General features: G+C 45.1%; 12 protein-coding genes and 1 non-coding gene across 13 annotated transcripts; 7 read left to right on the forward strand and 6 right to left on the reverse strand.

The window, feature by feature from the left end:
* Positions 1-363: 363 nt before the first annotated feature.
* Positions 364-2,608, forward strand: I203_106217 (uncharacterized protein; the record flags this gene model as incomplete). The annotated part of the gene is made up of 6 exons (XM_019147981.1): positions 364-466; positions 644-787; positions 888-1,197; positions 1,269-1,376; positions 1,439-1,588; positions 1,675-2,608. 6 exons carry the CDS (start codon positions 364-366, stop codon positions 2,606-2,608), a joined length of 1,749 nt encoding a protein of 582 aa, XP_019002899.1.
* Positions 2,609-3,061: 453 nt separating this feature from the next.
* I203_106218 (uncharacterized protein) lies at positions 3,062-5,502 on the reverse strand (the record flags this gene model as incomplete). The annotated part of the gene is made up of 4 exons (XM_019147982.1): positions 3,062-4,562; positions 4,625-4,787; positions 4,872-4,893; positions 4,969-5,502. 4 exons carry the CDS (start codon positions 5,500-5,502, stop codon positions 3,062-3,064), a joined length of 2,220 nt encoding a protein of 739 aa, XP_019002900.1.
* Positions 5,503-6,254: 752 nt separating this feature from the next.
* On the reverse strand, positions 6,255-8,460 carry I203_106219 (uncharacterized protein; the record flags this gene model as incomplete). Its single annotated transcript, XM_019147983.1, has 4 exons — positions 6,255-6,433; positions 6,512-7,906; positions 8,018-8,289; positions 8,366-8,460. The coding sequence occupies 4 exons, from the start codon at positions 8,458-8,460 to the stop codon at positions 6,255-6,257; spliced, it is 1,941 nt and encodes a 646-aa protein (XP_019002901.1).
* A 1,129-nt stretch (positions 8,461-9,589) lies between these two features.
* Positions 9,590-10,464, forward strand: I203_106220 (uncharacterized protein; the record flags this gene model as incomplete). The annotated part of the gene is made up of 4 exons (XM_065517921.1): positions 9,590-9,725; positions 9,814-10,026; positions 10,107-10,169; positions 10,250-10,464. 4 exons carry the CDS (start codon positions 9,590-9,592, stop codon positions 10,462-10,464), a joined length of 627 nt encoding a protein of 208 aa, XP_065373225.1.
* A 127-nt stretch (positions 10,465-10,591) lies between these two features.
* Positions 10,592-11,336, reverse strand: I203_106221 (uncharacterized protein; the record flags this gene model as incomplete). The annotated part of the gene is made up of 2 exons (XM_019147985.1): positions 10,592-11,078; positions 11,194-11,336. The coding sequence occupies 2 exons, from the start codon at positions 11,334-11,336 to the stop codon at positions 10,592-10,594; spliced, it is 630 nt and encodes a 209-aa protein (XP_019002903.1).
* A 519-nt stretch (positions 11,337-11,855) lies between these two features.
* I203_106222 (uncharacterized protein) lies at positions 11,856-12,594 on the reverse strand (the record flags this gene model as incomplete). Its single annotated transcript, XM_065517922.1, has 3 exons — positions 11,856-12,122; positions 12,177-12,360; positions 12,470-12,594. The coding sequence occupies 3 exons, from the start codon at positions 12,592-12,594 to the stop codon at positions 11,856-11,858; spliced, it is 576 nt and encodes a 191-aa protein (XP_065373226.1).
* A 346-nt stretch (positions 12,595-12,940) lies between these two features.
* I203_106223 (uncharacterized protein) lies at positions 12,941-13,580 on the forward strand (the record flags this gene model as incomplete). The annotated part of the gene is made up of 2 exons (XM_019147987.1): positions 12,941-13,038; positions 13,106-13,580. 2 exons carry the CDS (start codon positions 12,941-12,943, stop codon positions 13,578-13,580), a joined length of 573 nt encoding a protein of 190 aa, XP_019002905.1.
* Positions 13,581-13,786: 206 nt separating this feature from the next.
* On the forward strand, positions 13,787-14,423 carry I203_106224 (uncharacterized protein; the record flags this gene model as incomplete). Its single annotated transcript, XM_019147988.1, has 2 exons — positions 13,787-13,917; positions 13,964-14,423. The coding sequence occupies 2 exons, from the start codon at positions 13,787-13,789 to the stop codon at positions 14,421-14,423; spliced, it is 591 nt and encodes a 196-aa protein (XP_019002906.1).
* A 246-nt stretch (positions 14,424-14,669) lies between these two features.
* On the forward strand, positions 14,670-15,327 carry I203_106225 (uncharacterized protein; the record flags this gene model as incomplete). The annotated part of the gene is made up of 2 exons (XM_019147989.1): positions 14,670-14,791; positions 14,850-15,327. 2 exons carry the CDS (start codon positions 14,670-14,672, stop codon positions 15,325-15,327), a joined length of 600 nt encoding a protein of 199 aa, XP_019002907.1.
* Positions 15,328-15,623: 296 nt separating this feature from the next.
* I203_106226 lies at positions 15,624-15,739 on the reverse strand. The gene has a single exon (XR_002021899.2). It is a non-coding gene; the product is annotated as a 5S ribosomal RNA (ribosomal RNA).
* A 1,342-nt stretch (positions 15,740-17,081) lies between these two features.
* Positions 17,082-19,274, forward strand: I203_106227 (uncharacterized protein; the record flags this gene model as incomplete). Its single annotated transcript, XM_019147990.1, has 7 exons — positions 17,082-17,305; positions 17,398-17,517; positions 17,571-17,636; positions 17,720-18,473; positions 18,568-18,867; positions 18,942-19,043; positions 19,134-19,274. The coding sequence occupies 7 exons, from the start codon at positions 17,082-17,084 to the stop codon at positions 19,272-19,274; spliced, it is 1,707 nt and encodes a 568-aa protein (XP_019002908.1).
* A 478-nt stretch (positions 19,275-19,752) lies between these two features.
* On the reverse strand, positions 19,753-22,644 carry I203_106228 (uncharacterized protein; the record flags this gene model as incomplete). The annotated part of the gene is made up of 7 exons (XM_019147991.1): positions 19,753-20,712; positions 20,765-20,995; positions 21,062-21,157; positions 21,220-21,258; positions 21,333-21,605; positions 21,756-22,003; positions 22,071-22,644. 7 exons carry the CDS (start codon positions 22,642-22,644, stop codon positions 19,753-19,755), a joined length of 2,421 nt encoding a protein of 806 aa, XP_019002909.1.
* A 458-nt stretch (positions 22,645-23,102) lies between these two features.
* I203_106229 (guanylate kinase) lies at positions 23,103-23,967 on the forward strand (the record flags this gene model as incomplete). The annotated part of the gene is made up of 3 exons (XM_019147992.1): positions 23,103-23,141; positions 23,260-23,483; positions 23,574-23,967. 3 exons carry the CDS (start codon positions 23,103-23,105, stop codon positions 23,965-23,967), a joined length of 657 nt encoding a protein of 218 aa, XP_019002910.1.
* Between the last annotated feature and the right edge of the window lie 42 nt (positions 23,968-24,009).

A 24,009-nucleotide genomic window follows, 5' to 3' on the forward strand; every position in this document is an offset into this window, starting at 1 on the left:
GCCTTGCCCGTCTACCTTCAAGGTGCTGATATGATTGCAGTGGGTATCTATATAGACTTTACTCGCTATCAATGATGCTGTCACTGTTGTCATTGTTGTCATCCTGTATCCTGTGGACCGTGACCCGGTTACCGTCATTCCATCCAGCGGCGATCTCCGTCAAACCCCAGGTGTTGTTATATGGGGGGATCAAATTGAACCAGGTGTTTGCCACCCACCCCCTACTGCACGTGGTGATTTTTAAGATTTCAGATCCAAGCTCACCCACCCAGATTTTTTGGATTTTCAACGAGTGAATCATCTTTGTAAGCTATTCTGACCTTCTCAAACAGTACAACGAACCACTCGAAGAGATCAGTCAAGATGGTAGCTATGGATTATGAGCCCGATGCGGCAGGACAAGAAAGTTATATACTGTGTGCGGACTGTGGCACGGTCATCAGTAGTGCTAATGGAGCTGGTCTATGTGAGTGATCTTTCCTTGAACTTAGTTGCCACTGCCTATGGGGGACTGCATTGCGCGGATGTATGTGATGGGCCTCGACCACACGTTGATCGAGCTGAAAGGAGATCAGGATGTGTATAATGTAGGCCGGATCAAAATGGGTGATCAGTCACTGACATACTCTTTCCATCATCGCAGGTGTCGGTTGTTTAAGAAACACCGTCGATATAACAGAAGGTATACCCAAAGAAGCTACCTTGAACTTCTGTAGGGGATGTGAGAGATTCTTATCACCACCTCAAACATGGGTATCTGCTCAACCTGAATCACGAGAATTACTCGGTAAGTCTAGTCATCTGTCTGTCTGTCTGTCTATCTATCTATCTATCTATGACATCGACATTGTATGAGTCTAGCTTACCAACAAATGCAATGTCCTTAGCTATCTGTCTGAAGAAAATTGCCCGTCCACTGATGAAAGTCCGTCTCATCGACGCATCATTCATTTGGACCGAACCTCACTCCCGTCGAATCAAAATTAAAGTGACCATCCAGAAAGAAGTACTTGCCAATACGGTCTTGCAGCAGACATTCGAGTTACTGTTGGTTGTTCATACAGGACAGTGTCCACAATGTACCAGATTGGCTGCGAAAAATACCTGGAAAGCTAGTGTACAAGTCAGACAGAAGGTTACGCATAAGAGGACGTTCTTGTGGTTGGAACAATTGATTTTGAAACATAATGCCCATAAGTGAGTTTGTCTTTTACTATATTGAAACCCTCGCATAATGATATGCTGATATCGTCATTGGATTTTCGTAGAGATACGATCAATATCAATGAGAAGAGAGACGGTCTCGATTTCTTCTATTCGGAAAGGAATAACGCTATAAAAATGGTGGAATTCTTGGCAGGTGTGGTACCCGTTAGGTAAGCTCACGGGTCTGCGTTCATCCGATAATCCTGTAGCTGATCGTAATTGTTGTTTACAGAACCAAAGCATCCGAACAGCTCATCTCATCTGATACTCACTCCAACACATCCAACTATAAGTTCACCTACTCCGTGGAGATCGTTCCGGTCTGTAAGGACGACTTAGTTTGCTTGCCCAAGAATCAAGCTAAAGCATGGGGTAACATTTCGTGAGTATCCTTTCCATTCATGAAATCCATTCTCTGCAATGTCAAGTATATAAGCTGAGTACACCCCGATTCCCTTCATCTGACAGACCTTTAACCATCTGTTCCCGAGTCGGTAATACCATCCATCTCCTTGATCCCATGACACTACAACAAACCGACGTGACAGCTCCCGTCTACTGGAGACAGCCATTCGACTCCCTCGCAACCGTCACAGATCTCGTTGAATTCATCGTCCTCGACGTAGAACCTTCTGGACCCGTTCGGGGAAAGTACGTCCTGGCTGACGCTCAAGTTACTCGATCATCATCTTCTTCAGGAAATAACATGGACGAAGACGGTATGGGTGACGATGGGATATATCATACTCGTACTCACCTAGGTGGTATTCTACAACCTGGAGATACAGTCTTAGGATATCACTTGACCAATGCAAATTACAATAATGATGCTTTCGAATCATTCGATCAAGATCGATTACCCGATGTTATACTAGTTAAGAAGACCTATCCCAATAGGAGGAAGAAGAGTAAACCCAGGAATTGGAAATTACGTTCGATCGCTAAAGAGGCTGAAGACGTTAATGAGAATTCTAATACGGTTGGTAGAGGTGCTTTAGGAAGGAAGGGTGGTGTAGATCAAAGGAATGTAGAAAGGGATTATGAACTTTTCTTGAGAGATTTGGAAGAGGATAAAGAGATGAGGGCTGCTATCAACCTTTATAAGGCTGATCAACAACAGCAAGGAGATCAGGATGATGATGAAGATGGTGATGTTGGTATGGGAGAGACGGGTAAGAAATCTGGATCGGGTATGAAAGGAGGTAAGAGAAGGACTGGTAATGGTAATGGTAATGCCACTAGTGGATCAGGAATGCAAGTGGATGAAGATATGGGTGGAGACGAGGGTGAAGGTACAGATGCGGATGATGAGGAGGAAGAAGATTTCCCAGAGATTGATATTAACGAATTGCTAGAGCATTTCGAGGAGATGGACATGGATGATGGGGAAGAGGTGCAATAGGGGTGTGCAAGATATACATACATATATATATACCTTCGGCATACATGTCTTTTTTCGTGTATTATACTATACCTATCTTGTCTTACATGCAACTGCTATCTCCTAACTTGAACGCTAGTACGAAGAATACATGTGATCGAGGAGAAACAAACATGACAGTGCTAGCAAGTCGAGGATTCTGACCCATAGTCATTGTCATTGTCATTATCATAATTGTCATTATATCAGATAGTCCCAATCATATACTGAAAATACAGTTTAATACAGTACAAAACAAAAAGAATATCAATTGTTGAAACAGCGACAGAAGAAGATTTGAAGGGAGCATATATCCGATGATGATCCAAACAAGAAATCCGAAACGACAAACATCATAACAAGCATACATATTATATTCCTGAAATTAATTAAAGATAAACAACCTGAATGACGATCTTCTTGCCTCAAGGTTGATCATCTAGATCTCCCAAATAACACTCTGACCATCACGGCCCCAACTCCAAATCCAACCAAGAACAGATAAACCGGTAATTCCCTGACCGTTCTGGGCAACTTATCATCCTCATCTTCTCTTCTTGCACTTGAGCCTAGACCAAGCAAATCCAAGATGTTCCTAGTATGATCATCGTTATTAACCATATCCCTGTTCTTCCTCTTCCTTGGAGACCTATCATCGGTCGTACTTGTGACATACTCCAACCTGTCCTCCAGCTCTTTAATCCTATTCATCAACACCTCCATCTGCTCTTCCATCTTCCTCTTATCACCTTCTCCTTGATCATGACTCTGTCTATCCATGATCATACTACTGGAAGTCGAGGTCGCCGAATTCGTCTCATCAAATATACTCTGCACTTTGGAGGGTCTAAGTGTAACTCTCCTAGCAGTAGTCCATCTCGATCCCTTCAATTCCTCTCCCGCGAAATTCGCTGCGGCGGGACTTTTCTGTGCGGGTCTCAAATACCCTTCTTCCTCCTCTTCCCCTTCCCCTTCCGCTTCTTCCCCTTGTGTGTCCGCCTGGCCATTGACCAATTGCATGTTCAAATTTCTGACTGAAGGGTATTTAGGACCTGATGACGATCTTCTACGTAATGCCGCGTAAGGATTGACATCATGATGATTCGATATCTTCTTCAGATGTTCCGATGGTGACGACGACGAGAACGATGATCCTTCATCTCGTCGGGTAGATCGACAAGGCGTAGAATCAGGAGAAGGAGAAGGCGTCATGATACCTAATCCTGCATTGCCTCGACCAGATGGTCTTTCAGGTGTGGGCGTCACAGAGAATCTACCTTCTTCCCTCTCCCTCGTTCGCTCCGGTGTAAGACATTCCACTAGTGTTGGCATGGCTCGGCTTTTCATGGGTTCGGGATCCGGGAAAGACGAGGTATAGGGTGGTGGGGGTGTAAGACCTTCCGTAAAGTTGGAAACTGCAGCCTGAGGAGGGGGGGCTTTGATCGTTCCACCACCTTGCTCTTCCTCCTCATCCTGTTCCTCCTCGGGTAGATGATCCGTTAATTTGGCAGACACAGAGGATGTATATCCCTCTTGTTCACTTATACTTCCCATTGAAGAGACATCCGAAACCTTCCTACTTCTATTTATGTCCAACTTATCTTCCCAAGCTTTCCATCGTTCAGTCACGCTCTCACCCGTCAACTGAGCTTTCAGTTTCCCCATTCCGTTATCTTCTTCATCTCCACTGGTGCCACTATCAGATACAGACGAAGTTGAGCTCTTCGCATCAAATGCGTTGGCCATCCTCTTCACTCCTGTCAGCTCATCTTCTTGCTCTTCATCTTCATTCTCTTCCAACAAGATCGATCCTTTACCAAACGAATCATCAGGATTGGACGGGACAGATTCGATCCGGCCAGAAAGCGAGTGACGACGTAGACGACGAGCGATGGTCTGCAGGAGGGGCAGGAAAGGTGGTGGACGGGTAGTATTACTGAAAAGAACAAGGTGATGAATGACTGTATATTAAGCAAAAATGTAGGGACGTCGACTCACCCCCATCCATCTGAACTACCTTTCAAGAAATCTCTACCCGATACCCTCTGCCTCAAGACCCAAGATTTGATATCTTCCACCAACGGTGCAGGGAGGATATGACCCGTTCCTTCTGGTCCACCAGTCCGAAGTGTGTACCCAAGGTATTGAGCTAATTCGGATGCTGTGGAGGAGTACGATACATCAGTGGAAGTTGCTTTTCAGCGGTCTTGAGAGACGTGGATTGTCTGAGTAAAATTCCACTTACGAGTCCATAATTTCGGGTTCATCTATAACCATACGCTATCAGCTTCCTACACAGGACCAGAAGATTGCTATAATGTTACAGGTAGATAAACGCTCACAGGTAAATCAATATCTCTCTCCTTCTTGTCGACTTTATCTTTCCCACCCCTATTCAGGAACTCAGGTAATGTCCCACTCCTCTTCACTCCAGGTCTAATCCGTTGACTCGAAGGACTTTCCATACTCTTCCTTCTATCCTCCTTTGGATCGTTTGGGTTATCCAATATGTAATTGAGAGAAGACATCGACCTACTTGATCGATGATGACTTGGCGAAGAGGGAGGTTGAGCAGGGGAAGAGTTTGTTCGAGTAAGTAAAGACGATGCGGATGAATGAATGAGATAGGGATGGTAGTTCTTCGAGCTCGAATTGGGTGTCTTAGTTGGTGATGTAAGCGAAGAATTGGAGGTTGATTTGCTGACTGTTGTCGGGTGAGAGGTGGTTGTCGATACGGGCAAGGATTTGGGGGTGGAAGAGGGCATGATGGATGTTGGGGACATGATGGGCGAAGGGAGGTCTGAGAGTGATTGGAATGATCCAGAGGGGGTGTAAGATGGTAAGGAAGGGAATGAGTTTGAGCTGGTTATTGGCATTGTTATTGATGTACAATATACAAGGTGACAGGTATCGACAAAGGTAAGGAAGGAAGAGTCAACGTAAGGTAATGGAAGATGAGGAAGATGTAAGGAAGATAGTCACTCACCTTATATGTTCACGCTCTGAAGGCTACAAGCTACTATCTAGACTCTGTGATCCAATCCCAAGATGGCTAAGCCTGCTGAATCGATCGATGATGCTGTTCTTGAAGTGAAGCACGAAGGGATGAGGAATATGAAACAAGTCGGAGTCATTCACTTGCCACTCATTCTCTTCTCGGATGGGAATGGGTTGTTTGGTCCGTGCTGATTGATGACTTGATGGTACCTGAATCTTCCACTCAATGAGATGCCAGTACTTTCACTCCATCAGCTAAGGGATGTATGCACGATCGATTATCACTTGATAAGTACTCTGTCTCTGGTATGGGTTGAATGAATAGTAGACTGCTATGTTGTGTTATTTACTCGCGACTGTCTTTCGCTGACCTGACCCCTTGGCTTTGTTTTGGTTTTACCCATACACCCCACCCCACGTGAGAGATGACGAAACATGCAGCAATTTGAATGTGGCACATTACTCGTACTCGGATGCTTCCAACTCTGTATGTGTATCTACATGGAAATCTAACGTCTATCAACAATAAAATGTATATACAATAAATATATCTCCTTGTGAAGCAGATGAATAAGGCAGTAGGGAATTATCAGATAGATATCATTACAACCCACTATGATGAGCTGTCGTTTTAACACAATTTCGCAGCAATCTCTTCACCCAATTTCTTGACTTCCTTCTTCTTCCATCCTCTACTCTTCTTATAAATCGTATCTTTAGCACCCAACACTTCCAATAACGACTTTGTATCAGATTCATACCTCGGTGATAGGTAGATGACCATAGCTAAACCAGCTAATAATCGATGTGCTACCAGGATCAACATGCAAATCAGCTATCATACTATACTGTCTCTCTTTTGTCCAATCTAGTGGGTTGTAAACTTACAGACATCTTCATCACTTTCTCTTCCAATCGCTTCAACAATCGCACTGACCAGCTCCATCTCCCAATCCACATCCGCCAATTCATCATCTTTATTCCTCTGCCTCCACGCACCTGCGTTAACAGCTATACCCGCTGCGGAGGACCTAACGCTCTGATCGGGATGTAAGAGCGACTCAACCAATATGCTGATCACTTTCTCCTGTATCTCCACGTGTCCTTCAGGAGATAAAATGAGATTATCCAATTGGTCCGAAGCGAGGAGGTTGGTGATTAACCTTAACACGGTCAGAAGGAATGGTTTGGGTGTATTGGTAGGCCCCACGGAAGAGAGGATGCGAACAGTCAACGACAGTACAGTCGATATGGGATTGTTGGACAGAGTGAGAGTAGGCGAAGAGGAGGGTCGTAATTTCAAAGCTAACAAAGCCGATAATCTATTATTCGTCAATCCGACTCTCCAAAGATCGATCACAGGGAAAGTCTCCTCAGGTTTGAGCGTATCTAACAATCTATCCGTAGAATCTATCCAGTCATTCACCAAATTTCTTAAATCGACATCACCCAAAGTTGATTTATTCTCTAACATAGGTATAACCCTATCTTTCACCAACTTCAAATCATCTTCTCTTCCTTTCCCACTTACAAACCCTTCCAATTTACCTACCAGCGCAGTATAATTGGGCGCATTACTGGCGGAAATCGGGTTGTGAGATAGCGATTCGATGGAAGGAAGAAACATCTTCCTATGTATATGAGTAGGAAAACAATCTTCCAGAAACCCTTCTACCTTACCCTCAAGTTCTTTCTTACTAGCACCTTTCATTTCATCTTTTTTCTTTCCGTCTTTGAAAAAGATGAATGTTGGGGTCGCATGTACACCATATTCCTGCGCTAGCTGTCTACCTTCTCCAATTGATAACTCAACTTCAACGAACCGTGCACCTTTAACACCGTATGTAGATGAATGGATTGACGAGAGCGTTTCGTATATCGGCTTGATCGTTCGACAAGGTGGACAAGTAGGTGTGTTGGTGAAATTTACGATGACTGCTGGATGTTGTTTCAATATCGAGTGGAAGTGCGTGACGGAAGAGACTAAAGTCAGAGGAGAGGTCTCGGGGTTGGGCGGGGTAGGATTTGCTGGGGTCATTCCATTGGCTGTTTGTTGAGAATGAGCACGAGCAGCGACTGAATGGAGTAGAGCCGAGGCCAATGCAGGAGTGGATGTACCGGAAGAGGAAGGTGGTGATGCGGTAGCTTGAGCGTTGACGCCGGGCTGGTTAGGTGAGGGACCTGGGATAGGACGCTCTGAAGGTGCTGTTTGTCTGAACATCGCATCGATTTGAGGTTTCATCGCTTGACCGAACGGTGTTGAGAGGAATTCAGCAGGGAGCCCTAGTTGAGGAGAACGAGACACGCTGATTAGCTCTGACATACATGTATGCACCGTCCGTGAAGATGTGCGGATGGAAAACAAAGCAGGTCTGCCATGTCAGATGTACTCACCACTGATCCATTTCGGTATCTCCTGTCCAGTCAAGAACCCAATCACATCCGCCGTGAAGTGATTACAGTTAAACTCGATCAAATGGTATTTACTCGGCGTATACATTTCCCCCAAGCTCTGCAAATATTCATTGAACGTTTCTTCATCTATGTGCGTTTCGCCTACGTCTATGATGTGTAAGGGCGGGCCGTGGTGGGTCGATCCAGGTTTGGAAGTTAGGATACCTTGACCATAGAATATCTCTCTGCCCCATGCTACCACTGATGTGTGCCTAGTGGAGATGCAAGAGCAGTAAGCGACGGCACGTCATGGAGTCTGAGGAGATGGATCGAGAGGAGTGAGCTCACCATATCCCATCAATTTGCTTACCCGTCAACATCAATGACATCTGCTTGGCCAATCCTCGAGAGAGGTCGTACACGTATAGTTGGACTTTGGACATGGTATGGTATGGTGTTCAAGAGGATGGCGGATGGGACAGAAGGGAATGGGCAGACAGTCTGCTAGATCGTGATGATCATAGAAGGTAATTCTATAGTCTGAATAATGTTATATACGTCTATATGAACACTGTCGTGTCGTGCATGTAACGACTTTGGATGATCTTTCGTCAACATACTCGCATTCAACGCTTACGACCGGACATGCACATCGTCTTCAGGCACTGCGGCGTTGAGTGGCAAAAAACACCGTAGTTGATTCCATGTGGTTCGCACATGTTCTGGGAGCACATGATAGTGCGTACTGCGGCATATGATTGACATCTTCCTTTCATCGATCAATGCGATACTCTATGCATACAGTATACGTGTATGTCCACCTTGTGAATGTGGGCGTCGGACGAGCAAGTCATTGTGTAAGTTCCCTCATGATCGCAACACTCAGGGTGGGTGCTTCGATCGTATTACATTTCACGTTTCGGAATCAACGATTATCTAAACTATCGGATTGTTCTTTCTCAGGAACAGCGCTACTAACAAAGCATGACGACTGACTGTTGCGTGTCATTTGTTTCGTATTCTGCATTCTTCGTTGTTGTTCATTCCTTTCACTTGCCCTCATGTCCTTGGGTGAATCCTCCCTCCAGTAGCCTTACAGAGATGAAACATTCTTCTCAGTCATCCTCTCCTTCGATTGCTCGGACATTGCATTTCCAATGATTACACACATACGCACTGCTCACGCATACAGACGCACTGATCCTATAGATTGTTTCATATTCAAAGGACACACATACCCACAAACACAGCCTACCCCATTTTCACCTCTTCGTACTTTGATCTCTCAACGGATCAATCATCCTTCGTCATGCATATATAAGTGTTTCCGTACACCCAATCTGACATACTGCACACTCCTTTCTTCTCATCTCAACATTGATCAACTTACTAATCTCTCACGGCTATCTAACCTAATCCAAAGTCAAAGTCGTAGAGACAACTTCGTACACTCCTTTGTCCATTACGCAACATACCATCGCATATCACGTCTCTCATATACAGACATATCCACCTTTCTCTGTCCACTCCGACCCTCTCAGCAGAATCACTCAGATCTTTAACATAGACACCATGCCCTCCTACTCCAGAACGATCATTCTCCCTCGGACAAGCTACTTCCACCCTCTACGATTAGGTCTAAAAGCTACACTCGTGGCTAATCTCCTAGTCCTGGGACATGTTCTGCTGAAGACCTCAGCTAGTGCTCGTAAGTGCTATCGTCATTCAAATTGTCCAATTGTATATTCCCTTGGTGTTGACATGGACTGACCTTGATCTGTATCTCTGCCTCGTAGCGATCCCAATCCACCTCATCCCTCTACTGCCTAAAGCATTGTCTACCCTCTCTGCTCTGATATTCCTCACATTACTATGGATCACTTTCACGCTCATTGAGAATTGCGATATCCACACGAAGACTTGCCCAAAAGAAGCCGAGAAAGGGATGGTATTTGGTAAGACTTGGGTAGAGGGCGGTTGTCAGGTGATTGTGCTGGCGTTTTGGCTCGGTAAATACAATGTCAAATGATATTTGGCTCAATACAAAAACAGATCGATGGAAAGGCTAATGTCAGATTCGGTCTGATAGGGTACTGGAAAGATGCTGAAGTGATTATGGAATCCTTCTCCCATCAGCTGGCAAGGGAATTCGGTAAGTTATCTTTTGTCTAATTTTTTCGATCCGATACCAAAAAGTGCTGATTATTCATTTTTTTTAAACTGACCTGTTAGTCCTTCTCCCGCTAACATTCTTCTCCACCATCTTATCACTCATCCTACTCAACCTTCATCTCCTAACTTCCATCGTGCTTTACACAAAGCGCGAGGGAGTAAGGAGCCTAAATAGTGAATTATGGTGTGGTAAGACAGGTTGGTGGGTAGGTAAAGTCCAGCTTGATCAGGTTGTTATACCTGATGTTGAGCAAGGTTTAGGAGAAAAGCAATAGATGATCCAATCTTTACGAATAAGGATCACATCCCAGAGCTTTTCTTTACTTTTTATGCATTGACTATATCGAATACATCATATACATACATACAATCAACCAACCTTCCTACCTTGTCTTTCAAGGATCAGAGAGGCTTAAATCGATCTGCGATCTTACACCAATCTCTCGTATCTAAACCAGAATATTGAGGTTCCCCTGCAGGTCTGAGTAGACCAATCAAATATGGTACAGTAGGTTGGATGGCTACTTCTTTTTTGATGAGAGCTAAAGATAGATTGAAACTTTGTGTATTGCTTTGGGTGGCCATTGATCTCAAGGCACTCTTGGCCAAAGTAACATCATTCAATCGACTAGCCAAAACAAAACCTTCCCATGGCTTTTGAGGTACCAGATTTGCTATCCTCTTTCGAATACGTTCCTCGACCTTGTACAATCCATATTTGTCGCACAACTCGAGCAATCGGGAAGATTGTTCCAAGCTGCCCAGATTGGGGTCTTTCGCGTCCATTAGATAGATGAGGGATCGGATATCAGATACTTCAGCTTCGAATAACAGGGGTGAATGATCGTCGAAGAAGTTCTTGTCGTTGAACATATGTCGGAATACCGTACTACAATGTTACATCGGACAGTGAACAAATTTGTGACATCGTCGGTGCATGATCATGATAAATCTCTGGACGAGCACAGGACACAATTGTATATTATGCAATCTGTTCCACTTACCTCTCTGATCTCAGCAGGTACGAATGTACCTTGATCTCATGTCCATCGCTACTAAGAAGAGTAATGTCCGCATCGGGATCGTCGAAGATCGCAGCGCCAGTTGAGGCTTTGAGGGACGTTTGGGTATCTTCATCGATTGTCATAATATGAAACTGAGCCACTCGGATTACATTGAGCACGTAGGGGAGAGGAATGGAGAATGACATACCGAATCAGGTGGGAGCAGTATTTAAAGCTCTCCTGCAGCAAGGAGTGCACAAAGCGAGAGCTTACGACTCGGTAGTACAAATCAGAAGTATGCTACTGCGTCGATAATGCTCCTACGAAGCTGAACCCTCTTCCCATGCAAGTTGACAAGGAACGACTGAACCTTCTCGAGTAGTCTCGGGGTGAACTTCGTGTCCGCTCGGCTCAAAGATCCAACGAGGTTTCTCATGTTCTGACGTATGGACACAATACAAGCTACCTAGTGGAATGGTATAGCCTTCAACTTGGATTGGGTATACTGCACATGCATGGCAATACTGAGGCCACATCGACTCCTGGAGCCTGTCAATCACAGTATTCAAGCCTCCTTTTCCTCTATCCAGCCAGATCCTGGAGGCCAGCAGCAGTCAGCTAATACTACTTTCCAATTTTTAAGTCTCGACTACTCACTGTGCTCAGGTAGCAGGCTTGAAAGCTTTCCCGATGTGTTCCCAGTTGGTAACATAGACATAATCGTCATAGGTCGAGTATTGGCGTGTCCCTTGCTGTTGTTTAAGCTGTACGATCAAGCCTAACAGGTGAGCCAGGGAAGGTTTACAAGCTTCCTTGAGAGGGAAAGTTTCGACAGTGAGTGCCCTGTGCTCTTCATCACTTTTCATGGACTTGAGTGCCTTCTTCGCAAGACTGACATCGTCAAATTGCGATGCCATGCAGAATATCTCCTAAGGCGCTTGAGAAGCTAGTGGCTTTAGACGAAGTCTCATCCTTTCGATCACAACCTTGCAATCGTACAGAAGACAGAGGTCGGTGAGGCGTTTACATTGGGGCCAGTTGTTGCTCATTTCTGGGTCACTCTCGTGCATGAAATCCAGGAAAAGCAAAAGGTCACTGCTGTGGACGTCAATCGGAATCGGAGTGAGTTTAAAGGTCGTTTCACTGAGCATATCTCGGAAGACGGAGCTACAAGTATGAAATCTGGTCAGCCGTTGAATCCAGAACGAGCAGGTAGACTATATGTCACTCGTGTACTGGGCTTTGAGGAGTGGGCTTTGGGAAGCCGAAAACTCACGAATGCGTCTTCAACAAATAAAAATGAACTTTGAAATGCACCTTGTCTCTACTGATAAGATTGATATCAGCATCTTTGTCCGTGTAAGCTCTGGCGAAAACGGTTGCGCTAGGTTCAGGGGCCATGACGATTTTCAGGAGACGATAATAAGAGCTAGTGTGCAGCAGGACCAGAAGTAGAAACAGACGCAGAGGAGGTCGATGAGAGGGAAGTATCGTTGGCTGCTCAAGAAAATGAGGGGCTTACCTCCAAGGAGCGTGAGAGGAAACTGAACGATAGGATGATGTATCTGCCTTCTGTGTATCAGCACACGTACGAGCAGCTTATTGTCTTAGCCCAGACTACACACTACTACATATTTACTCGGGCGCATCTTCGTCACACTGCTGATACCTCATATACCATCAACTTTCGATTTTGCTTACAGTCATTTCAGCAACGAACACGCCTGATCAAGCCAAAATAGTCAGAATGTGCTCCCCAGCCAAAGCAGTCAAAGCAGACCTCACTTTGATCAGTACCGATAATCAAGAATTTCAAGTGCATTCATATCACTGTAAAGCCCATAGGTAAGTTTTCATCACGACCCCGAAGCAGACTCAATTTGAACATCAGAATCCCGGTCTGCCTTTTCAGTACCGTTCTTCGAGATATGCTTGAATCGCCTGGACTTAACGAATCTGCCATCCCCATTGATGCCACAGGACGCGAACTCCGCCTCTTCTTGAACCTGATGACACGATGGGAAGTTCTCAATCCGTCGGATAGTGCCACCTGGCTACGACTGCTAGAACTCTGCGATAAATACGATTTTTATCTCGTTCGACGAAGACTCAAGCAGCGACTCAGAGTTTATTCGTACAAATCACCATGGGATGCCTTCTGCATCACTAGTCATCTAGATGAGCTTGATATAGCCAAAAAGGCGATTAAAAGGTTTGGTAGCCTCACAGGACAAAAGGATATCGAGCTTGGTAGGATGCCCTTCCAGATGGCGACTCAGCCTACCTTACCGTACTTACTTGGGTTATTGCATGGGAGGAACCTAGTTGCTCACAGCGATGATCCCTCCTGGGCCGCTGTCTCAGAAATCTTCTACCCCGCTACGTAGTAGTACATATATGCTGGAGTATCAGAGTCATGTATAATGATAATGGTACATAATCCTTGAGACGAACGACGACGATATCGTACGTACGTCTGCGAAAGCATCTGGACAGCTTTTGCGTATTTATCCATTTCAACGAGCAAGCATGATTTGGAGAGCATGAACGTTCCTGTCCTTGCTTCGCACATATTGGAAAAGCTCGTCCCATTATGGTCAAGAAGGATAAAAAGCTCTGGAAGTACGGGAAGTATTCTGATAGAACGAAGGATACCCTTCTTGCTAGTTCAGATCATCCGAAGATCTTATTCTGTGTAGATGGCTACATGCTTCAATCTGTCAGGTAAGCTACGAGGCCCTGGAAACCATAAGACTGATATGAGGTTCAGTAACCTCCTGAACACTGTCACCGTCTACTATAGAGGCTACCAAATCACCCCCCTCAATTACGGCGAAGAAGCCATCGCTTTCTTCCTAGATCAACTTCATGATCCCGAGCCAGAGCCGCCTAAGACCTGGGCGGTAGCCAAACACGCCTTGAATTTGTGTAGAGAGTACAGAAGCGGTATCATCGAAGAGATGATTAGAGGGCAACTGGACTCTGTGGTTGATCAGGCACCATGGGAGATATTCTGCTTGGCTAATGGACACGATGACATTCGATTAGCGAAGAAGTCTCTGAGGGTCATGTCAAAAGACCAGCAGTTCAGGACCATGTCACTGAATAATCTTGGATTGGAAGAAGCGGCGAAGCCATCGTTGTCGTATCTATTGGGCTTACTGAAGGTTATGGGTCCGTCTAATCATGATTGGCCTCGGATAGCTCAAGATTTTGCGCCCCTCTCGTGAATTGTTGGAAGGTGTTTGGAAGGTGATATCAGGGTTGGTCGTAACTCATTATACGTATGCGAGATGCCAACCAGTAGATTACGACATGCAAACACGTATATGGCGATACGAAAACTTGGGCTGCACAGACCTAACCCTAGCTGCTCTCATGAGACTTCTCACATTATTATTTCCCCAGTTTCAATCTGTCGATTATCTTCCACGAGCCTCGAACAGAATCATTAAGAAAGCAGCTGCTAGCTCAACATGTCAGATGGGCAAACTCCGGAATGTGATAGCATATACAATGACCCCAGCGCTTCGACTACCTTGGTCAGTAGCGATGAAGTACACTTCAGAGTCGATCCATACCCATTGAAAAAGGGAAGGTGAGCGCGCATCGCCAGTTCAGCATGATATTGATAGACCTGTTTTAACATTCTTAAGTACGGTATTACGAGATATGTTGTCCGACCCCGACTTGACCCCCTCCCCAATTCCCCTTGACCTCCCTTCCGATGAGCTTCGAACACTGCTTAGCTTCCTTGACTTGGGCAAACCCAACGATCCAACTTCGATCGCGGGCTGGAAAAGGCTCTTGGAAACGGGGGATAAATTCGATTGTCAAGGACTGAAAATGCGAATTCAGGAGCACGCACAGCTCAGAGCATTCGATAAACCTTGGGAAACCTTTTCTCTGGCGAGTCATCTGAACGATACGGAATTAGCGAAACATTCCCTCAAATTGATGGCCGAAGATGTGGACGCAAGTGTGATCCGCCTTGAATATATGCCCCCAAGTCTTGCTCAACAAGCCAGTATGCCTTATCTTCTGGGATTGTTCAAAGCTCTCATGCTTGCAGATGCACTACGCGACGGGACATGTACAACGGTACAAGACGAACGATCAGATCAGTTGGAATGAAGTCGCCGAGGCTTTCACCCCATCGTACTAGGTATGTCTAAGCGGGCTGAAGTGATCCCTGTTCTATCTTTGTAAGCGATGATAACCTTATGACTACTCTTCTTGCAGCGTCCTCGAAGTTTTTGTGTGTCAGCTAGTCAAGGTCACATAGCACAGGTAAAGATCATCAGTCTACCTGCTTGAACAGGTGCGGCGAAGGGATGAGATAGCGTTGTAACAGCTAAATGCAGAAGTTGAACTTGCGACAAGCTCTCTTTCTCTTACTACCTACTATGCTAACAGCACAGAGCAAAAAGAACTACAGCACCCAAGATTCCCAAGTCGTCCCCGACCTTGGTACTGATTGAGCGATATCCAGCTTAAATTTGCAGAGCTAAAGGGATGCAGTGCTTGATAGATTCTGTGGCCTAGATGAGAATGTTGTTATCTTGTACGACTACAATGTCTACAGGCAATGAACCGAAGTGCAGGCCCAAGCGAATAATCCTCCTTCGGATACGCACTTCCTTGCTGCTGGGTATAACTTACGGCCAATCGCCGTGCGACTATGCGTAAGCTTTGATCTCACGCAATTGTTTTTTATGTACTCTCTTTGCAGATCTTTTGACTGCATGACCAGATTTCATGCCTTCAGTCATAGACGAACAGACGGGGCTTGGGATGAGAGCAAGTTAAAGTGATCAACATTACTCCACCCGTCAGGACCCGATGCAAATAAGCAGGTTCACGGGAATCAGCAGGGCAACAGGGGTTACCTTAACTTGCAGAGGCTTCGGGAGGGAGACCCGTATTACGGCAAACAGACGTCATAGGTTATGAATGTCCTGCTGTCTCAGGTGGATTAGAGACACCCTCGCATGGCACTCAAAGTGATTAGGGGCAAAGGTATAATGCTTAACCTTCTTGAAAAAGGTGGGGGATCATCGATCTGATGGGAGTGAGAGGGAGATCGAGATTTGGCGCAAATCCGCTGGTAGACATGTTTCAGAGCGAATATTTTTTTGGTGATTACACAGGGGAGTCTAGCGGAAAAGTAGGACGAACAGAAGAAAATGGGAAGCGGATAGGTGTGTACTGTACATAGGATATGTCCATGGCTCATTCTCGTATCAAAACATATTTACCGATCTGTGTGTAATCGGTAATAGATCGGCGATCGATCATGAGACAAATTTGATTTTTACGGGAATCGATACTGTAATCGTCAACTATGGTTATTTCCATTTCAACTCCCTTGCTGCTCTATTGGTATCGTGCCTGCTTTTCCACACTCACATATGCACTTTAGCTGGAACAACGAGAGTTGGGCGAACATGGCTTTCACACCTTGTGTGAGGGAAGAAGGACAGGGCTTTAAAGGCCTCAGTCCAGCCAAGCCAAACGCATTACTTCCTATGAAGAACAACCTGGATCTTCACCTACGTCAAGGGGAAAAGAACATCAACGAGATAATTATGTCACTCTTTTGATCAATCAACCAACGATCGGTAGATGGTTTAAGAGGTAGGAGATCATTTTGACTGGTATCGTGATTCTTTGCTTGTAAACAAACCAAAACCACTCATAAACCTATCCCGATCTTACCCATCTGTCCGCACATATACATTGAGATTGAAATTTTCGTTCCATTCTTGATCAACATTATCTTTCGCTTACCAGACTTTTGGATCAATTTGAATCAGTAAGTCTAGTCGGTACCTCCTTGCTCTGTTGATATAGGACTAGCTCGCTGATGGTTTGTTCTGATCAGAGAGATGAGTAAAATTGAAGCCAATAAAACTCTTGGTTCTGGGGGTGTGACGAATGTATCATCCCCAACGTACCAGAACACTGTCGCTCAAGAAGAGAAAGGGACCTTGCACCATAGTGAAGTACCAGTCATAGACGGTCGTGGGAGTCTCAATTTCGCCGACATACTTAAAGGTTCGGCGGCGAACCCTCTTAGTACATTTGAAAAGAAGGCTGCTCTGATCAATGCGTGAGTACACTTCCCACCTCCTTCGTTTTTGCCGGTCTGTCCATTATAACAAAAGTGAACGAAGGCTGAGATATTCTCTCGGACTGGTTTAGGGAACTTGATCAATTTGGTTTCGGTAGATATCAATTATGCATCTGGTTGTTATGTGGTTTCGGTTATTTCCTTGATTTAGCTTGGGCTCAAGGTGTTGGTCTGGCCGCCTCAGCTATCTAGTGAGTACTCTCACAGGCACAGAGGTTCTACTTGCTGACTCTTGCTGTGTTAGCCAAGAGATGGGAGTACCAGCAGGTTCACAGGGTGTCATCTTCTCATGCGCTAATGCTGGTCTTGCGTGAGTGTTTCGTATTTCATAGTACAACTGTGATCTCGCGACATCAGGAGGCTTTTGGCTGAATGATTATAAACACTCAACAGCGTCGGTGCTCTCGGTTTCGGTCTCTTGGTTGACATTATCGGACGAAAATGGGCTTTCAACCTTACCTGTTTGATCACTTCCATCTTCGGTCTACTCCTCGCCGCTCCCAAATACAACTACGCTGCCATCTGCGGTATCTACTTCCTCGCCTCGATCGGTTTGGGAGGTAACATCCCTATCGATGCCACGATCGCTTTAGAGTTTGTACCTCAAAGGAAACGAATGCTCGTGTGTCTCTTATCACTCTGGCAACCAGTCGGAGTAGTTTTCGCATCCGGTATAGCATACGCCACAGCAGCGAAATACAGATGTGCCTCGGGCTTACCATCATGTCACGATGTCGCTTCTGGAGCAGCGTGCTGTTCGGTATCTTCAAACATGGGTTGGAGATATAACTCGATCGTTTTGGGTGGTGTAACATTGGTCATTTTCTTTTTGCGATTCTTCGTTTTTCGCTTCCACGAATCCCCTAAATTCCTTTTAGCCAGAGGTAGAGAAGCGGAAGCTATCGAGGTTTTACACAAGATTGCCAAATTCAACAAAGCCCCTCCACCCACTTTGACCGTCCAGCATTTCGCAGAGATTGACGCATCCTCTTCGACCTACACGAATGACTCCAACGCCCAGAATGGTAACATGACAAGTATCGGATCGGTAACCAAGAGGTTCTTAAGAAACTTTAGAGGATTAAAAGGTCTCTTTTTGAATAAGTTGCAATTCTTCATCTTCTGTCTTTTGGCTGTCGCTTATATGGTGAGTTGGATTTTCTCTCATCATCTTGGATGTCAGACTCCTTCTTTGTGGAGTAGAAAAACACGTTCGCTGATATATCTCATGATGCGTTCAGGGAGACTACTGGTCATTCAACTTGGCAGGATCTTTCCTTCCCCTAATTCTACTCCGGAACAACGTTTCAAGCGGTCAAGACACAGTCACCGATACATACAGACAATACGTCTACATCTACCTTCCAGGTATCCTCGGTGCTGTTCTCGCCTTATTCTCCGTTCAACTTCCTATAGTAGGTAGAAAATGGTCTTTGGTCTTTTCAGCTATCTGTCAAGGTCTGGCCATGGCCATGTATACTCAAGTGAAGACCACTGCTGGTTATGTCGGTTTGAACGCTTTCGAATATATTATGCAAACTGTAAGTCCGTCTCACTCACCATTGCCATCGTGCTCGTCGATTATGTGCCTGATGCTAATCATTCTATTTCTTAGTATTTCAACGCCGTATTGTACGCCTCTGCTCCAGAATTATTCGACACAGCCTATAGAGGAAGTGCTTCAGGAATGTTATCCTGTTTGGGTAGACTTGCAGGGGTAAGTCCGATATCAGTCCAGCTTGTTCCTCATTATTATCATATCTCTTGGTATCTCGATCTCCTCTGACCATTGTATACTTGTCAACAGATCGTCGCTCCATTTGCTGGTCAGAAATACCTCGCCTCCAACTCCTCAGGTATCTTATGGTTAGGAGCAGGTGGTATCTGGTTATCAGCTTTCACCATGATTTTCTTACCTGTAGAAATGAGGAACAGACAAATGTTCTAATTGATCTATATCCGCTCTCGTCTCCCCACCAATTGTCACTTTGGTGCTATGCGGTGATTCCTACTCTCTGTCGGTTCTCTTCAAGCTCTTAATCAATATAATCTAGTCAGTCAGAGTATCAATCAAACACTGCATCCAAAGGTTTGAATATAGTCAAGATTTCGAGATATAACAACATACGTCTCGTCTCTGTCGCCTTTCAGGCATCGGCTTGGACAAATCAATAAACACGGCTCATGTAGCCTGCTTTATATACCTTACATACACGTATATAATCAGCTATGCATTTTCGGATTGCATCAGTATTTCAAGTATTGCCAAGCAAGAAGCAGGAAGTAATTATGAAAAGTGGTCACGTCTTGTCGTGAAGCTAATGAGTATTCCCGATCGTTCAGATGCTGCAAGCTAATCAGCCCAGGAATCAAAAAAGCCAATATAATTCATCTATTTATTCTTTACTATACCATACAAAGTAAAATCACAAACCATCTAAGAAAGCCTTATCACCCAAAACTTCACCTTCCACCGCCTCCTCTCCCTCGACTTCCTCTGCGTTCTCTTCTTCGTGTGGCTGTCCAAGCTCGATCGAAGCATCTTTATCATGTATAAAATCATTCCCATCTACTAAACCCAATGGTGAATGTTCCATCATCAATTGAGATTGAGGTGTTTTCCTCCTTCGTTTGGGAACCGGTGTAGCAGCACCACCAGGTACCTCTGACACAGATCTTTTACCTAATTTTCTTGCCCTCATCGATGATCCAGGTGAAGGTCCAATGGCATGTTCGCCAATACCACTCAATCCACCAAGTGGATTATGTTGAGATGTCGTAAAAGCTGAAGTGGAAGGATTCTCGGCCGTCTCAGAACCACTATTAGCTAGATTATTCAACTTGTTCAATGCTATCAACGTAGCGTAATCTCCTCCAGTAGTTGGCGGTGTACCGTTTTCATTTTGTAAAGTTGTTGAATCCAACATCGATTGATCAATTTCAATAGCATCATCAGGATTGATAATTCTATTATTCATCTCTTCTACTTCTTCAGCACTCATGAGTTTCGGATTAGACTTCTCTTTAGCTTCTTTCAATTGAGATTTAAACGACGTATAGATTCCCATCGACATCACTTCAGGTAGACTGGGTAATGAAGAGTCTTCATCGGGTATAGGCGGATTATCATATAATCCTTTTGCCCATTCTGGGTTATCCTTTTGAACTTGCTCGTCAACATGGAACTTGAACAGTACTATTCCCGGTGTGCCGGTGATGGGTAGACCACTCGCATCTTTAGGTCGAATCGTGGGTAAAGTGGATTTATCCCAGAGTCGAGAAGGTAAGTGGAAAGTGGGGTTGGGCTGCTTGGGTCGCCCTTTCTTGCGTGCTCGGGCGTTCATGTCTGCTGAGTACACATCAAGAATGATGAGGAGTTGTCGAGCCTTGAGACAGCTGTTAGTCCAGTCCGCCATGTCCATTCAACTTGACACTCACCATACTACTCAGCCAGAACTGATCGACCACCTCATGAGCCTCTGCGGCTCGACTACCACAAGCCAACTTCCGATAAGCGTTCCATTCCTCTTCCGTGTATTCTCGCTTGGGATCCGGTGAATCTTGAGTGGGAGCAGCGAAATCAATGGTGAGAAGTGTACGGTACAGCGCACGGAGTTTGCAGACATTCAGAGGGGAAGAGTCAAATGCCGCAAGTCGACGAGCGAGGAGCTATATAGAAGGGAGGACCGGATAAGCTTCTCTATAGGCCTAAAGAATACGACCAAAGCAGCTTACTGATTGTTGGCGTCTATAGGTATTCTGCTTCCTCCTAGAGATCTCATCCCTATGCACCTCGCCCCTTTCTCGATGCAACTGTTCATCGTATCGTTTCTGCCATGAACGATCAGCTCGTTTCAACAGTCTATACCAGAAACATAAAGATCGGAACTTACACCCAGTCTTGTCCAATAGATATGAACGGAATTTGTAATCTGCCAATTCACCAGTAAGTCAGCTGAATGTTTACCATCGAACGGATGGTCGCAGGGAATTACAGCAGACTTACTCTATCAATATCTATATCAGGTTCATTGCCCAATACGCCACTTTGCCAAGCTTCTATACAATCTTGCACGACCTGATCGATAAACGGTTTGACCGATGGCGAACTCAACTCAGCTTTGAAATCAGGTCGGAATTCGTCCACTCCAGATATTGAATCTTCAGCTTTGGGAGCATCAGAATTTGGAGCTGGAAGTTCTCGTGATCCCTTGGCTTCGAAGTTGGCAACTTGATATTCTACGCCGAGACGACGATTGGCTTTTTGGTGGACGAGGTGCTGTATGATTAAGTCAGTAAGGGTATGCTACGATAAGTAAGTGCTAAGAGTCGATTACAACGACAAGGAAAGGAAGGGTAATTAAGGAAATGACACACATCGACAAAGGTTTGATATACCGCTATGTGTGAATGCCGACACCGGACTTACCTCAAGCTTGATACTTCTCTTCTTCCTACCTTCAGCGCCCGGTGAAGCATATCCCGTGCCATCCTGCGTAACCTCCTTCACAGATTGTAAACGAGGATCTGCATTGTCTTGTTGATAGTGACTCTGCTTGTTGGATGATCTTGATTTTCGTTCTTTCTTACCACTGACCAAAGCCTCGTATCGAGATTTTAGAGCATCATACTCTGATCGGAGGACGAAAGGTGATTGCTCTGCAGATGTCGAGGTGACTGCAGAGGGTGACTTCATATATCAGGCTCTTGAGGTCTGTCAGATGGAATGAAAGTGTATACTTACAAGCTGAAATCAAATTCTGATGATCATCTCCATCTCCCGTATCTATACTGTCATTATGACTATAAGACTTCAACTGTTCACTCAAGTTTTTAATCAAGTTCACATTCCTTTTGTTATTCTCATTTAAGATCTTCAAGTTTTTAGCCAAGTTTTGGATTGCATTGGGACTATTCAACTCGTCTAATATGCTTTGATCATTCTTGATTTGTTGAAATAGAGACTGCAAACCTTTTTCGATTATAGATACTAATATCTGAGAGATGTGCTCGGTATGGGTGTCTTGGGTTGGATTCTGATTGTTTACATCTTGCACGATTTCGTCCTCATCTTGATCATGCACGTATCTCTCCATCGTATCTTCGTCATCTTGATGTAAGCCGGCATTTGCATCAGCATTCGCCAGCTCCTCTTCACCCTCTACCACTATCACTTGTCCGCCGACCTCATCACCTGCTGCATGCGGAGGGTCGATAATGGCTGCTCTCAACGACGCCAACACAGCTTGAGTCGCATCGTCATGTCCCACTTGAGCATGGAGGTGATCATGTTCCAAGTCGAAGGTATGGTCTTCCATCCTGGCTGGGGTGGACCTACCGAGTGGAGGGGGGGTGAGGGGTGTTGATGGTGTGTTAGGTGTAAGCAGGTGGGTTGATTAGGTGAAGACGGATGAAAAGGTGACGAGGCTAGGCGTGCGGATGGGGGATGGGATGAGAGATGGCGGTCAGAGAGCAGAGGGTATGTTGCGACCTTAAGCGGGTAGCGTGAATAGGGAATATGACCATTGCGTTGAACATGTGGCACTTTGACAGGTTTGTTGACGCTTTGACGCGAATCATACAGACAGAGAGACATTCACTGAAAAAGTCGGAACCTCAGTCACAGTCAAAGCAGCATCCAAGCATGGGTCCATTGTAAGGAAGCTTGGTAACTACTCTATACTTCTTCATCATTCTCCTTCCTACACTCATAAGAATTGCTGCGAGAGCAGCTGTAACTTACTCTCACAGACCTCTCATCAGAAGGGTACACCAGATGTCACAAATACCTATAAACCCACAGGTACTCACCAGGGTAAGTAGCCAAGTCAAGTCTGATCATGAGACTCTGATTAGTTCAGAGCTCTAGCCGAAGTGACGCTAACGCTGATGCTGTCAATTTCTGCCTTGAATCATTCATTAATTAATCACAGCCATTGGTATGCTGTGGGCCATCCGGTACGGGTAAATCCACTTTACTCAACAAGTTGTTCTCGGACTATCCAGGTCAATTCGGATTCTCCGTATCGCACACTACCCGTAACCCCAGAGCAGGCGAGGAAGATGGTAGGGAATACCATTTCGTGAGCAGGGAAGAGTTCATGAGAAGGGTTGAAAATGGAGAATTCTTGGAGTGGGCCGAGTTCGGTGGGAACTGGTAAGTTAGCCTTACTATATACAAGTATCACACTTATTCTCTCTTTTAATCCATCTCTTGTTAATAACGGGTCGGTCTTTGCCATTGCAGCTACGGTACAACCTTCGCCGCCTTGACCGCTCTTCATCCTAAACGATGTATTCTCGATATCGAACTCCAAGGTGTCCTCCAATTGCGCGCCAAAGCGCCTCAACAGACCCCTCCTCTTAATCCGGTATATCTCTTCTTGGCTCCCCCAACCATCGCAGAACTCAAGAAGCGTTTATCTGGAAGAGGTACCGAGACAGATTCATCAATAAGAAAAAGGTTAGACGCAGCTAGGAAAGAAATCGAGTACGCACAAGAAGGTAAACACGATATTTACATTGTCAATACGGATTTGAAAGTTGCAGGTGACAAGTTGGAAAAGGTAGCAATGGGTTTTGAAGGTTGGGAAGGATGTGGGGATAAATTACCTGATTTCGATGTTAAAGAGTTGGAGTAGAGTAGAGGGCTGTTCTTCGGATGACAGGACGATTATCATTTA

Source organism: Kwoniella mangroviensis (genome assembly GCF_000507465.2).
Source record: "Kwoniella mangroviensis CBS 8507 chromosome 1 map unlocalized Ctg02, whole genome shotgun sequence".
In the NCBI taxonomy this organism is placed as follows: Eukaryota; Fungi; Basidiomycota; class Tremellomycetes; order Tremellales; family Cryptococcaceae; genus Kwoniella; species Kwoniella mangrovensis.